The following is a 12,482-nucleotide window of genomic DNA, read 5'->3' on the forward strand; positions in this document are numbered from 1 at the left end:
TAGGTTGTCAGGGATCAAAGGGGCTGCCTTTAAAGGTGAAATAAAATCCTCTTGCATCTACAATCGTCACTCGATACCTTTCAATGTAAGCTTTAGCCATAGTCATAGAGTCATTGATGTTTACAGCACGGAAACAGGCCCTACGGCCCAGCTTGTCCATGCCGCCCAGTTTCTATCACTAAGCTAGTGCCACTTGCCCGCATTCGGCCCATTTCCCTCTACACCCACCCTGCCCATGTAACTGTCTAACTGCTTTTTAAAGGACAAAATTGTACCCGCCTCGACCACTGCCTCTGGCAGCTCGTTCCAGATGCTCACCATCCTTTGTGTGAAGAAATTTCCCCTCTGGTCTCTTTTGTATTCCTCCCCTCTCACCTTAAACCGTTGCCCTCTAGTTCTAGACTGCTCTACCTTTGGGAAAAAGTATTGACTATCTACCTTATCGATGCTCCTCATTATTTTATAACCAGTTTTCTGTTGTCCATTGTGCAGGCAAGGTCCTGATCTTTTCTATTCTACTTTGTATCTTTGTAAGGCTAAGTGTGCTTTACCCACATATTTTTAGGCATTGCATTTCCATATAAGGATGGGCTGATTTGCTCCTGTGGCCCTGTGGAGGATTCTGGCTGCACTGCATCCTTGATCTTTCAAGCAGGTTTCAGGTAAAAAAATTAATTTATGGGATGTGGACGTCGCTGGTCAGGCCAGCATTTATTTCCCATCCCTAGTTGCCCTTCACAAGGTGGTAGTGAGTTGCCTTCTTGAACTGCTGCAGTCCCTGAGATGTAGGTACACCCACTGTGCTATTTGGGAAGGGGTTCCAGGATGTTGTCCCAGCGACAGTGAAGGAACGGCGATATATTTCCAAGTCAGGGTAGTGAGTGACTCGGAGGGGAACCTCCATGTGGTGGGGTTCCCAGGTATCTGCTGCTCTTGTCTTTCTAGTGGTTGTGGGTTTGGAAGGTGCTGTCTAAAGACACTTGCTGAGTCCTGCAGTGCATCTTGTCGATGGTACACACGGCTGCTAATGTGTGTCGGTGGTGGAGGAAGTGAATGATTGTGAAAGGGCAATTTCCCACATTACTGGGTAGATGTCAGTGTTGTATCTGGACTGCAGCAGCTTGGCTAGGGGTGCGGCAAGTTCTGGAGCACAAGTCTTCAGTACTATTACCGGAATATTGTCAGGGTCCAGGGCCTTTGCAGAGTCCAGTGCCTTCAGCCGCTTCTTTTCTTTTAAAAAATATGTTTATTAAGAATTTTTAAACAAAATTTTCAACCATACAAACAACCCCCCCCCCCCCCCCCCCCCCGTGACACAAATGAAAGAAAGTTTGCATAGCAAGACACGAACATGGCAAGTCAATATGATACAGAACTTTGTACATTGGATTCCTCCCGTACGTATCAGTTTCCGGGGTAATTCATGTATTTTCTTGCTCAAATGCCCCCCAGAAAAGCCCCCCTTCCCCCTCCCCCCCTCTCCCCCCCCCAAGAAAGATGCCCCCCCCCCCCCGGGTTACTGCTGCTGCTGTCCGACCTTCATCCAACGCTCCGCGAGATAGTCTAGGAACGGTTGCCACCGCCTGTAGAACCCCTGCGCAGACCCTCTCAAGGCAAACTTTATCCTCTCCAACTTTATAAACCCTGCCATATCATTTATCCAGGCCTCCAGGCTGGGGGGCTTCGCCTCTTTCCACATTAACAAGATCCTTCGCCGGGCTACTAGGGTCGCAAAGGCCAGAATGCCGGCCTCTTTCGCCTCCTGCACTCCCGGCTCGTCCACTACTCCAAATAGTGCTAGCCCCCAGCTTGGCTTGACCCGGACTTTCACCACCTCTTCAGCCGCTTCTTGATATCACGTGGAGTGAATCGTATTAGCTGAAGACTGACATCTGTGATGCTGGGGACCTCCAGAGGAGACCGAGATGGATCATCCACTCGGCACATCTGGCTGAAGATTGTTGCGAATGCCTCAGCCTTGTCTTTTGCACAGATGTGCTGGGCTCCTCCATCATTGAGGATGGGGATATTTATGGAGCCTCCTCCTCCAGTGAGTTGTTTAATTGTCCACCACCATTCACAGCTGGATGTGGCAGGACTGCAGAGCTTAGATCCGATGCTTTCGTTGAGCAATTGTTTAGCTTCACCAGGTTGTCATCTCATTTTTTGGTATGCCTGGTGTTGCTCCTGAACTCTTCATTGTACCAGGGTTGAGCTGCTAACTTGGTGGTAATGGGGGAGTGGGGGATATGTCGGGCCAGGAGGTTACAGATTGTGGTTGATACAATTCTGCTGCTGCTATTGGCCCACAGCCTCATGGAGGCCCAGTCTTGAGTTGCTAGATCTGTTTGAAGTCTATCCCATTTAGCACGGTGGCAGTGCCACACAACACGATGGAGGGTATCCTCAATGTGAAGACAGGACTTTGTCTCCACAAGGACTGTGCGGTGCTCACTCCTACCGATACTGTCATGGACAGATGCATCTGCAGCAGGCAGGTTGATGAGGATGAGGTCAAGCATGTTTTCCCCTCTTGTTGGTTCCCTCACCACCTGCTGCAGTCCCAGTCTAGCAGCTATGCCCTTTAGGACCCGGGCAGCCCGGTCTGTGGTGGTACTACTGAGCCACTCTTCGTGTTGGACATTGAAGTTCTCCACGCAGAGCATATTCTGCGCCCTTGCCATCCTCAGTGCTTCCTCCAAGTGGTGTTCAACATAGAGGAGTACTGATTCACCAGCCGAGCAGGGATGGTACGTGGTAAGCAGCAGGACTCCTTGTCCATGTTTAACCTCAAGCCATGAGATTTCACGGGGTCCAGAGTTGATGTCGAAGACTCCCAGGGCAATCCCAGGTGCATTCACTGCTATATTGCAGCCTTGCTCTGGTGCATTCACTGCTGTATTGCAGCCTTGCTCCGGTGCATTCACTGCTATATTGCAGCCTTGCTCCGGTGCATTCACTGCTATATTGCAGCCTTGCCCCAGTGCATTCACTGCTATATTGCAGCCTTGCTCCGGTGCATTCACTGCTGTATTGCAGCCTTGCTCCGGTGCATTCACTGCTATATTGCAGCCTTGCGCAGGTGCATTCACTACTGTATTGCAGCCTTGCTCAGGTGCATTCACTGCTATATTGCAGCCTTGCTCCGGTGCATTCACTGCTGTATTGCAGCCTTGCTCCGGTGCATTCACTGCTATATTGCAGTCTTGCTCCGGTGCATTCACTGCTATATTGCAGCCTTGCTCTGGTGCATTCACTGCTATATTGCAGCCTTGCTCAGATGAATTCACTGCTATATTGCAGCCTTGCTCCGGTGCATTCAGTGCTATATTGCAGCCTTGCTCAGGTGCATTCACTGCTGTATTGCAGCCTTGCTCAGGTGCATTCAGGGCTACATTGCAGCCTTGCTCAGGTGCATTCACTGCTGTATTGCAGGCTTGCTCAGGTGCATTCACTGCTATATTGCAGCCTTGCTCAGGTGCATTCACTGCTGTATTGCAGCCTTGCTGAGGTGCATTCAGTGCAATATTGCAGCCTTGCTCAGGGGCAATTGTCCCTGTGCCGCCGGGTGATGGACAGCTGCGCAGGCTGGCACCGCCTGGGGGGGAGTGGCAGCGACTCTCTCTCTCTGCACAGTCACTGTGTTACACAGTCACTGGGGAAGATTGCAATAATGCAGACTCTCAGACCGAACTGTGTCAGCACATGATGCACATGGACATGCAAATGGATGCTTTTCCGTCCTGAAAATACAAGGTAGGTTTTTAAAAAAAAGATATTTGTGTGATCAATAATGAAGATCTGAAACCTGTGTATCCTGAAGGATCCTGACTTTGCAGTGAGGGATGCTGCAATTGGGTTTTATTTTGCTGAAGGTTGAAAATCTCATCCCCCCCTATGCCTAGAATTAAAAGCAGTGCATTGGGAACATGTCTGTGCAGACATTGCCTTTGAGGCTGCCTGCTCCTGGCTGCTGGTGGTGTGTGTGTGGACTTGTTGCAAACACTGTACCTTTTTTGGGGGGGGGGAGTTCTGCTGCATTGCAGTCTTTTAACTGAGGATGTCAGGACTGCTTTTGTAAGTGCAGATGGATTTCACAGCACACAAGGGCTGCATCAGGGCAGGCAGGCAGTTTGCAAAGGCAACATCCTAGGATTCTGCCGGTGGAATGGCATTCAAAATTCCAGTGCAAAATTGAATGAAGATTAAGATGCATGCCCAGAAGAGAACTCCAGACTGAGTGACAACTTGTGTTGGCACGAAACCATCACCAGCATCTCTTCCCCCCCCCTTCATTGAATCATCAGGCAACTTTACAAAAGCCTGGAATCTTTTTGTTAAATGGAAGACGTGCATACCTGTTAATCGTTATTCTTTATTAGAGTCACAAGTAGGCTTTCGTGAACACTGTAGTGAAGTTACTGTGAAAATCCCCTCGTTCTCTCCTCACATCAAGAATTGCCATGAAAAAAACAGAAAGCTGAACCTGTATCCTATTGTACAGGTCTGGCAGCATCTGCACAGATAGAGAGACAGAGTTCGGGGCTGTGACCTGCACAACTGAGTATAGAATTGAGGACGTGCTAGCACATTCGCCCACCGGAATCATCTTTCTGTCTCCTCCGGAATGCTGTCAGGCCCGCTGAGCGTTCCCAACCTTTTCTGTTTCAGATTTCCAGCATCTGCGGTATTTTGCACGTCCCTCATATTGTGTTTGCTGGATAGAGCCCGTTTGGTGGCCAGGGGGTTCTGGGTTCAAGTCCCACTCCAGGACCTGAGCACAAAAGGCCCAGGCTGACACTCTTAGCGCAGTGGTGAGGGAGGACTGCGCTCTTTGGATTTGGATTTTGTTTATTGTCACTTGTGCCGAGGTACAGTGAAAAGTATTTTTCGGCGAGCAGCTCAAACAGATCATTTAGTACATGAGAAGAAGAAAAAATAAAAATGAAATACATAACAGGGCAACATAAGGTCCACAATGTAAACACGTAGACACCGGCATCGGGTGAAGCATACAGGAGTGTAGTATTAATCAGGTCAGTCCATAAGAGGGTTGTTTCGGAGTCTGGTGACAGTGGGGAAGAAGCTGTTTTTGAGTCTGTTCGTGCATGTTCTCAGACTTCTGTATCTCCTGCCCGATGGAAGAAGTTGGAAGAGTGAGTAAGCCGGGTGGGAGGGGTCTTTGATTATGCTGCCCGCTTTCCCCAGGCAGCGGGAGGTGTAGATGGAGTCAATGGATGGGAGGCAGGTACGTGTGATGGACTGGGCGGTGTTCGCGACTCTCTGAAGTTGCTTGCGGTCCTGGGCCGAGCAGTTGCCATACCAGGCTGTGATGCAGCCCGATAGGATGGTGCATCTGTAAAAGTTGGTAAGAGTCAATGTGGACATGCCAAATTTCCTTAGTTTCCTGAGGAAGTATAAGCGCTGTTGTGCTTTCTTGGTGGTAGCGTTGATGTGGGTGGACCAGGACAGATTTTTTGGTGATGTGCACCCCTAGGAATTTGAAACTGCTAACCATCTCCACCTCGGCCCCGTTGATGCTGACAGGGGTGTGTACAGTACTTTGCTTCCTGAAGTCAATGACCAGCTCTTTAGTTTTGCTGGCATTGAGGGAGAGATTGTTGTCGCTACACCACTCCACTAGGTTCTCAATCTCCCTCCTGTATTCTGACTCGTCGTTATTTGAGATCCGGCCCACTATGGCCATATCATCAGCAAACCTGTGTATGGACTTGGAACCACATTTTGCCACGCAGTCGTGTGTGTACAGGGAGTATAGTAGGGGGCTAAGTACGCAGCCTTGCAGGTCCTTGGTATTGAGGACTATTGTGGAGGAGGTGTTGTTTTTTATTCTTACTGATTGTGGTCTACGGGTCAGAAAGTCGTGGATCCAGTTGCAGAGAGAGGAGCCAAGCCCTAGGTTTTGGAGTTTTGATGTGAGCTTGGCTAGGATTATGGTGTTGAAGGCGGAGCTGTAGTCAATCAATAGGAGTCTGGACATGAGACATTGAACCGAGGCCCTCCTGGGTGGGTGTAAATGATCCCACGGCATTGTTTGGGAGTAAGAATAGGAGAGTGCTCCCTGGTGTCCTGGGGCCGATATCTGGCCTTCAATCAATATCACAAAATCAGATTGTTCGGTCATTATCCCATTGCTGTTTGTGGAGCTTGCTGTGGGCAAATTGGCTGCTCCATTCCCTGCACGATAACAGTGACTACACGTCAGAACATAAATACGTCATTGACCGAAAAACACTTTGAGACATTGTGTGGTTCTGAATGATGTAATGGAAATGCGAGCCATTCCTGCTGTGCAATTGGCTTAGTTGTGTGGAGTGGGCACAGCAACTTAGGCTGGAGCAGAAACTTTCAACACTGGATATTTCCTGAAGCAAGCTATTGTCGGCAACTTTCTCGGTGTCTTCTTTTTGACACTCGTCATGATCAAAAACTGTCTGATTGTTCAGACAAGGTGCACCACCTGCCCCTCACATGATTATTTGTACCCATTTCCAGTCTCTTAAATGTTTTGCATAAAAATACGTTCAAGGTGAAATACTTGACCGTAAGATTGGTGTGACATTGTTGTGTTAACAACTTGAAATCGGCTTCAAAACCATCGGTGCGGGTGTGGCAAACCCAGAACAATCCAATTTCCAGCCGAAAACCAAACACTGGCTTTTGGCCTCTTTCAATTGGTTCGAGACACCTCTTCAATTCTCACAGCTGCTGAAGAGATAACATTGTGGAGCCTCAGTCTTCACGTTTCATGAAGTGTTAACACAAAATGGGTTTTGTTCTTATCAGGCTTTTGTGAAGAATCAAATTAAGTTGTACACTATTCTATAACCTGACAATGTTCAGTTTAATGAACTGAATCTACTTCAGGCATCTTTTGCATGTTTAAACTAGCTTATCTGGATAATTAAATTGTTTGAAATAAGTTTTCTAATAAAAAAAGGGCACTTGAGAAGTGATAATTCCTACTGTGAATGGTCTTGGGCAATGTTTTATGCAGCTGTGTGCAGGAGCAACAATTTCCTTTTCTCCAGGCCGCTAAAATACTGTCAATCAAAACAGCAGAGAAGCAGTATAATGGCCTGGACTTTGCAGTGATAACAATGCTGCAACTGTCAGCGTCCCCCATCATTGCTCACTTGAAACTGATGTGGAGATGCCGGCGTTGGACTGGGGTGAGCACAGTAAGAAGTCTTACAACATCAGGTTAAAGTCCAACAGGTTTGTTTTGAAACACTAGCTTTCGGAGCACTGCTCCTTCCTCAGATCAACCTGTGGAAGGAGCAGCGCTCCGAAAGCTGGTGATTCGAAACAAACCTGTTGGACTTTAACCTGGTGTTGTAAGACTTCTTACTGTGCTCACTTGAAACTTATGGAATCTGCACATGCACAGTTAAACATAGAAATCAGAAGTTGCTGTCAGTAATTCTACACTTCCGCATAAGCTATGCTATTGTGGTCCCCTACTTTGCAATAATTAGAAATCACTGAACTGATGTGAACTTGCCTTTTTAACGCTATTTGTCTTGGTGTATAACTTTTTCAAAGGTCGTTACAGATGATTGAATGAGGTTTAACTGTTAATTCCAATAAAATAATTGTATAAGGTGAAGGAATAAGTCTACAGCTTGTCTTTTACCTTCAGAAAGTTTATTTTCAGGTCAGCTTTAATGGATTATCAGCCGCCTTCTGCTCCCCCCCCCCACCCCCTCACCCCCCCACCCCACCCCCCCCACCCCCCACCCCACCCCCCACATCCCACATCCAACTGTTCCAGCTGTGTCTATTTATATTTGAGCTCATGACCATCACCTGTCCCTAACAATGCAATTGCGGCAGCAATCTCATTGTCAAAGGATGCAGTTGCTGATACATTGACAAGAACTGGGTTTCTTAATCGGTTAGCAAGTTCAGAATTATGATTGAACAACCTCTTTAATTCTGGAAAACTAACTTCATATTTGTGAAATGTCCTCGTTTAAAGTATGATTTAATAAAAAATTGTTTATGATGTTTAAGCATCTGCCTTAATCCCAGGTGTATGTCCCAATCGGGGCGGCATGGCGGCACAGTGGTTAGCACTGCTGCCTCACAGCGCCAGGGTCCCGGGTTCAATTCTGGTTTGGGTCACTGTCTGTGTGGAGTCTGCACGTTCTCCCCGTGTCTGCGTGGGTTTCCTCCGGGTGCTCCGGTTTCCTCCCACAGTCCAAAGATGCGCAGGTTAGGTGGATTGGCCGTGATAAATTGCCCCTTAGTATCCAAAGGTTAGATGGGTTACAAGGTAATGGGGATAGGGCAGGGGGAGTGGGTCTAGGTAGGGTGCTCTTTCAAAGGGTCGGTGCCGCCCCGATAGGCTGAATGGCCTCCTTCAGCACTGCAAGGATTCTGTGGAATCTCTAATTTATTTCATATTCTGCAAAAAAGGTAAATTAAATGTGCAGGGATTCAGTGTTTTTCGCTCCTGGTTTATTTTCTGAGCGACTACCTCAGTGGTTAATCTGGTTAATGGCTTGTTAACCTGTTTTATTAAATCACTGTTGCTGGATGTGTGAAGATCCCTGAACTTGGCTCCAAATTCAAATGAACTTTGGTAAAGTGGAAATCCACAGCTCGCAGATCGCAGGACCTTTCTTCGAGGGCAGTGGCCAGCAACGTAACCTCGCTGCTGACTTCAGAATCCAGGCCCTCAGCTCTCTGGGTCAGTGGAAATGTTGTCACACACCCGGGTGTGGGGTGGGATTGAAGATCACTCAGCTTTGACACTTCAGGGCAGTGCACTACCCTGGACATTGCACACTATGTTAAAATGTTTCTGGGCTTCCATGACCCAAACCTCACTAACAGCCCCACCTTAAGGATTCTGTCACCCACTGTTTTCCCACTCCACCGAATCACTTTTTAAACGGGGCGATTTTCCAACCGTGTTGTGGCCGGTTCAAATCCCTGTTGTCGGAAAAATTCCGGGAGAGGCCTGAAATGAAATTTGTGTCGGGTGCAAAACAGTTGCGATGTTCCCGGGCCCTTCCATTAGACGTAATTATTTAGACTTATTTAGAATTATTTAGAATGTTTTAACATTCAAACTCGACATGACGTTGAATCTTCTGGGAAAGTGCTATGTTCCCACTCCGCCGGTGTGACGTGGCGCCAGCAGGAATCATGCCTGGTCTCCACAAACAGAGTCCTGACATGAGGACTGCGCTGGAGGGCTCGGAGGCCATTGTGGCCCCAGGGTGGTCGGGGACATGGCTGGGCGGCAGGGCTTGAAGGAGGAGGGGTCTGAAGGAGGCGGGGCCTAAAGGACGTGGGGCCTGAAGGACGCGGGGTCTGAAGGATGCAGGGCCTGAAGGAGGCGGGGTCTGAAGGAGGCGGGGTCTGAAGGAGGTGGGGTCTGAAGGAGGCGGGGTCTGAAGGGGGCGGGGTCTGAAGGAGGCGGGGTCTGAAGGGGGCGGGGTCTGAAGGACGCGGGGCCTGAAGGAGGCGGGGTCTGAAGGACGCAGGGCCTGATGGAGGTGGGGTCTGAAGGAGGCAGGGCCTGAAGGACGACCAGCCTGAAGGAGGCTGGCTCTGAAGGAGGCGGGGTCTGGAGGAGGCGGGGTCTGAAGGACGCAGGGCCTGAAGGAGGTGGGGTCTGAAGGAGGCGGGGCCTGAAGGACGACTGGCCTGAAGGAGGCTGGCTCTGAAGGAGGCGGGGTCTGAAGGAGGTGGGGTCTGATGGATGCGGGGCCTGAAGGAGGCGGGGTCTGAAGGAGGCGGGGTCTGATGGATGCGGGGCCTGAAGGAGGCGGGGTCTAACGGAGGCGGGGTCTGAAGGAGGCGGGGCCTGAAGGACGACCAGCCTGAAGGAGGCTGGCTCTGAAGGAGGCGGGTTCTGAAGGAGGCGGGTTCTGAAGGAGGCGGGGTCTGAAGGACGCGGGGCCTGAAGGAGGCAGGGCCTGATGGAGGTGGGGTCTGATGGAGGTGGGGTCTGAAGGAGGCGGGGCCTGAAGGACGACCAGCCTGAAGGAGGCTGGCTCTGAAGGAGGCGGGTTCTGAAGGAGGCGGGTTCTGAAGGAGGCGGGGTCTGAAGGACGCGGGGCCTGAAGGAGGCAGGGCCTGATGGAGGTGGGGTCTGATGGAGGTGGGGTCTGAAGGAGGCGGGGCCTGATGGACGACCAGCCTGAAGGAGGCTGGCTCTGAAGGAGGCGGTGTCTGAAGGAGGCGGGGTCTGATGGACGCAGGGCCTGAAGGAGGTGGGGTCTGAACGAGGCGGGGCCTGAAGGACGACTGGCCTGAAGGAGGCTGGCTCTGAAGGAGGCGGGGTCTGAAGGAGGCGGTGTCTGAAGGAGGTGGGGTCTGATGGATGCGGGGCCTGAAGGAGGCGGGGTCTGAAGGAGGCGGTGTCTGAAGGAGGCGGGGTCTGAAGGAGGTGGGGTCTGAAGGATGCAGGGCCTGAAGGGGATAGGGGCCGAAAGGGCGGCACATTGGAAGGCCTCTTTTGCCCCTGTCGTGTGTCTGGTGGGGCAGGGGTGGGGGGTGGGGGGGGGGGATGTGGTTCATCCTCATGATCTATGTTCTATGAAAGAAGCTAAAGGCATGCCTTGTTCAGATTTTTGGACAATTATTTGGATTTCCCGTGCATCAAAGGTTGTGTTGAGAATTTGAATGAAGGGAGAGGCTGGGAAGGTGCAGAACTACATCACACACGGCCAGTTTGGATTTCAGGGAGGAAGGGGAACATTAATTATAAGATCAATGGATGAAAGGAATTCAGAGTTTGATTAGGAATCATATGTTGGGTTTGGAATCTTTGAAGAAGCAATCAGTTGGCTTGCCTGGATTAAGCTCTTGACAGGCGCTGGAGACATCGGAGTAGACTGGAGAGATAGATGATGCTCAAGAAATCTGTCCATGGGACAAGTAGAAACGGTGAGAGTATCAACTGGGGAGTTGGACAAGAAGCGGAGATCGACAGGGGTGTTGTTGATCATCAGTCCAGTTCCATCTCTGAGCAGAAGTGATGATTGAAGAGGTGCTTGAAGACACAGAATCTGGTGTTAAGGCTGGGGGGCATGCTGAATGCTAACATCTGTTAGATTTACAGATGACATAGCACTTGTTTTAAGCACAGCAGAATTACAAAATTAGTAGATCGACTAGTCATAGCAGACAGGAACTTCAGAAAGAACATTGACAAAACCAAAGTTTGTTATAATGCTCTTGAAGAATTGAATCAATTATCACTGTATTGAACAGTATTCGGCCGCTGCCATGTTTGACATGTATGGCCACACTTGCTGCACCAGGTTTCGAGGCAGGTCGCACAATCATGGTCTGCATTGTAGATATCCTCCTGCTAGTGATGAAAGTGTAATTGATTTTTGCTCTATCGGTCACTGTGAATAATAGCTTTAAATGAAATGCCAATTAATCCAAGATGTACTTTTTAAACTGTGCGACCTTGGCTCTTGGAATTTGCTGGAATGCAGAACTTTGATTCTGAATTTGGATTTATTGGCCAAATAGGGTGAGCAAATGCAGGTATCTTTTCTTAAATTTCTATAAATGTGGTGATTGCAGACCAAGGTGGTCGACACGTGACTACGCGATGACCCAGTCGTGGAGCGTTACGGGAATGTGGCGTGTCTGAATTCCCCGCGATCTCGGGCAGAGTAAGGTGTTAGTGAGAGTTGGTACGTTTGATTAATAAACCTCCCATTTGCTGACAGTGTGGCCCAGGGACTCCAGCCATTGACCCACTTGTCTTCGATGTAAACTTGGTGGACAATTGGAACAGATTCAAGCAGGAGTGGATCCTCTTCGCTGGTGCAGCCCTGTCTGAAAAAAACCAGTTACAATCCTGTACTCCACTCAACTTGGCAGGTGGCGCAGTGATCGCGAAGTTTAGATTGTTTAAATTCGATTCGGAAGAACATAAAGAGGATCCGACAGAAACTCGAAGAAATAGGCTCCCAGCTTAAAAACATAATTCTAGGCCGCCACATATTCCATTCTACTAATCAGAAACCGTTTGAACCAATCCAGCCCCATGTGGAAGCACTAAAGGTCTTAGCAGAAAAATGCATTTGGAGCGTTTGATGAAATCATTAGAGATCGGTTGGTAGGCGCCGCGGAAACCAATGTACTCCTGCAACAGCTACTGAAGCAGAAGGACCTGACTTTACAGTCTGCTTTGGAAATGTGTATTGTAAACAAGCAGACCGAGAGACAGAACAGGGAATTCAGGCGGGAAACGGCGCGGTTTACGAGGGAAATAAAAACATGTGCAGCACAAGGGGCGCTCTGCATCCACTGCAGCAGCCAGCAGCCTGGGTGCACAATTAATGAACAATCTGAAGCATTGCATAAAGAACTTCAGCGGGAAACGGCACCGTTACGGCAGTGTGCTGAAGTATTTTCAGTTCGGGGGGTGCCCTGCAGCAACAGCAGTGGGCACCAGCCTCCAAACAGGGCACGGCTTTTCA

General features: G+C 49.4%; 1 protein-coding gene across 5 annotated transcripts in view; it reads left to right on the forward strand.

Annotated features, from left to right (window-relative positions):
- The first annotated feature begins 3,651 nt into the window (after positions 1-3,651).
- frmd4a (FERM domain containing 4A) overlaps positions 3,652-12,482 on the forward strand; it is a 796,670-nt gene continuing 787,839 nt past the window's right edge. For 2 of the 5 annotated variants that reach the window (XM_072470969.1, XM_072470973.1), the window contains exon 1: positions 3,652-3,756. Coding sequence is in view for 3 of the 5 variants with exons in the window: in XM_072470968.1 (XP_072327069.1) it covers positions 3,731-3,756 (26 nt within the window). In the remaining 2 variants the exon portion in view is untranslated. The remainder of the gene's footprint in view (positions 3,757-12,482) is intronic. The other 3 variants (XM_072470963.1, XM_072470962.1, XM_072470968.1) reach the window with 2 other exon arrangements.

Source organism: Scyliorhinus torazame, chromosome 13, assembly GCF_047496885.1.
Source record: "Scyliorhinus torazame isolate Kashiwa2021f chromosome 13, sScyTor2.1, whole genome shotgun sequence".
Lineage (NCBI taxonomy): Eukaryota > Metazoa > Chordata > Chondrichthyes > Carcharhiniformes > Scyliorhinidae > Scyliorhinus > Scyliorhinus torazame.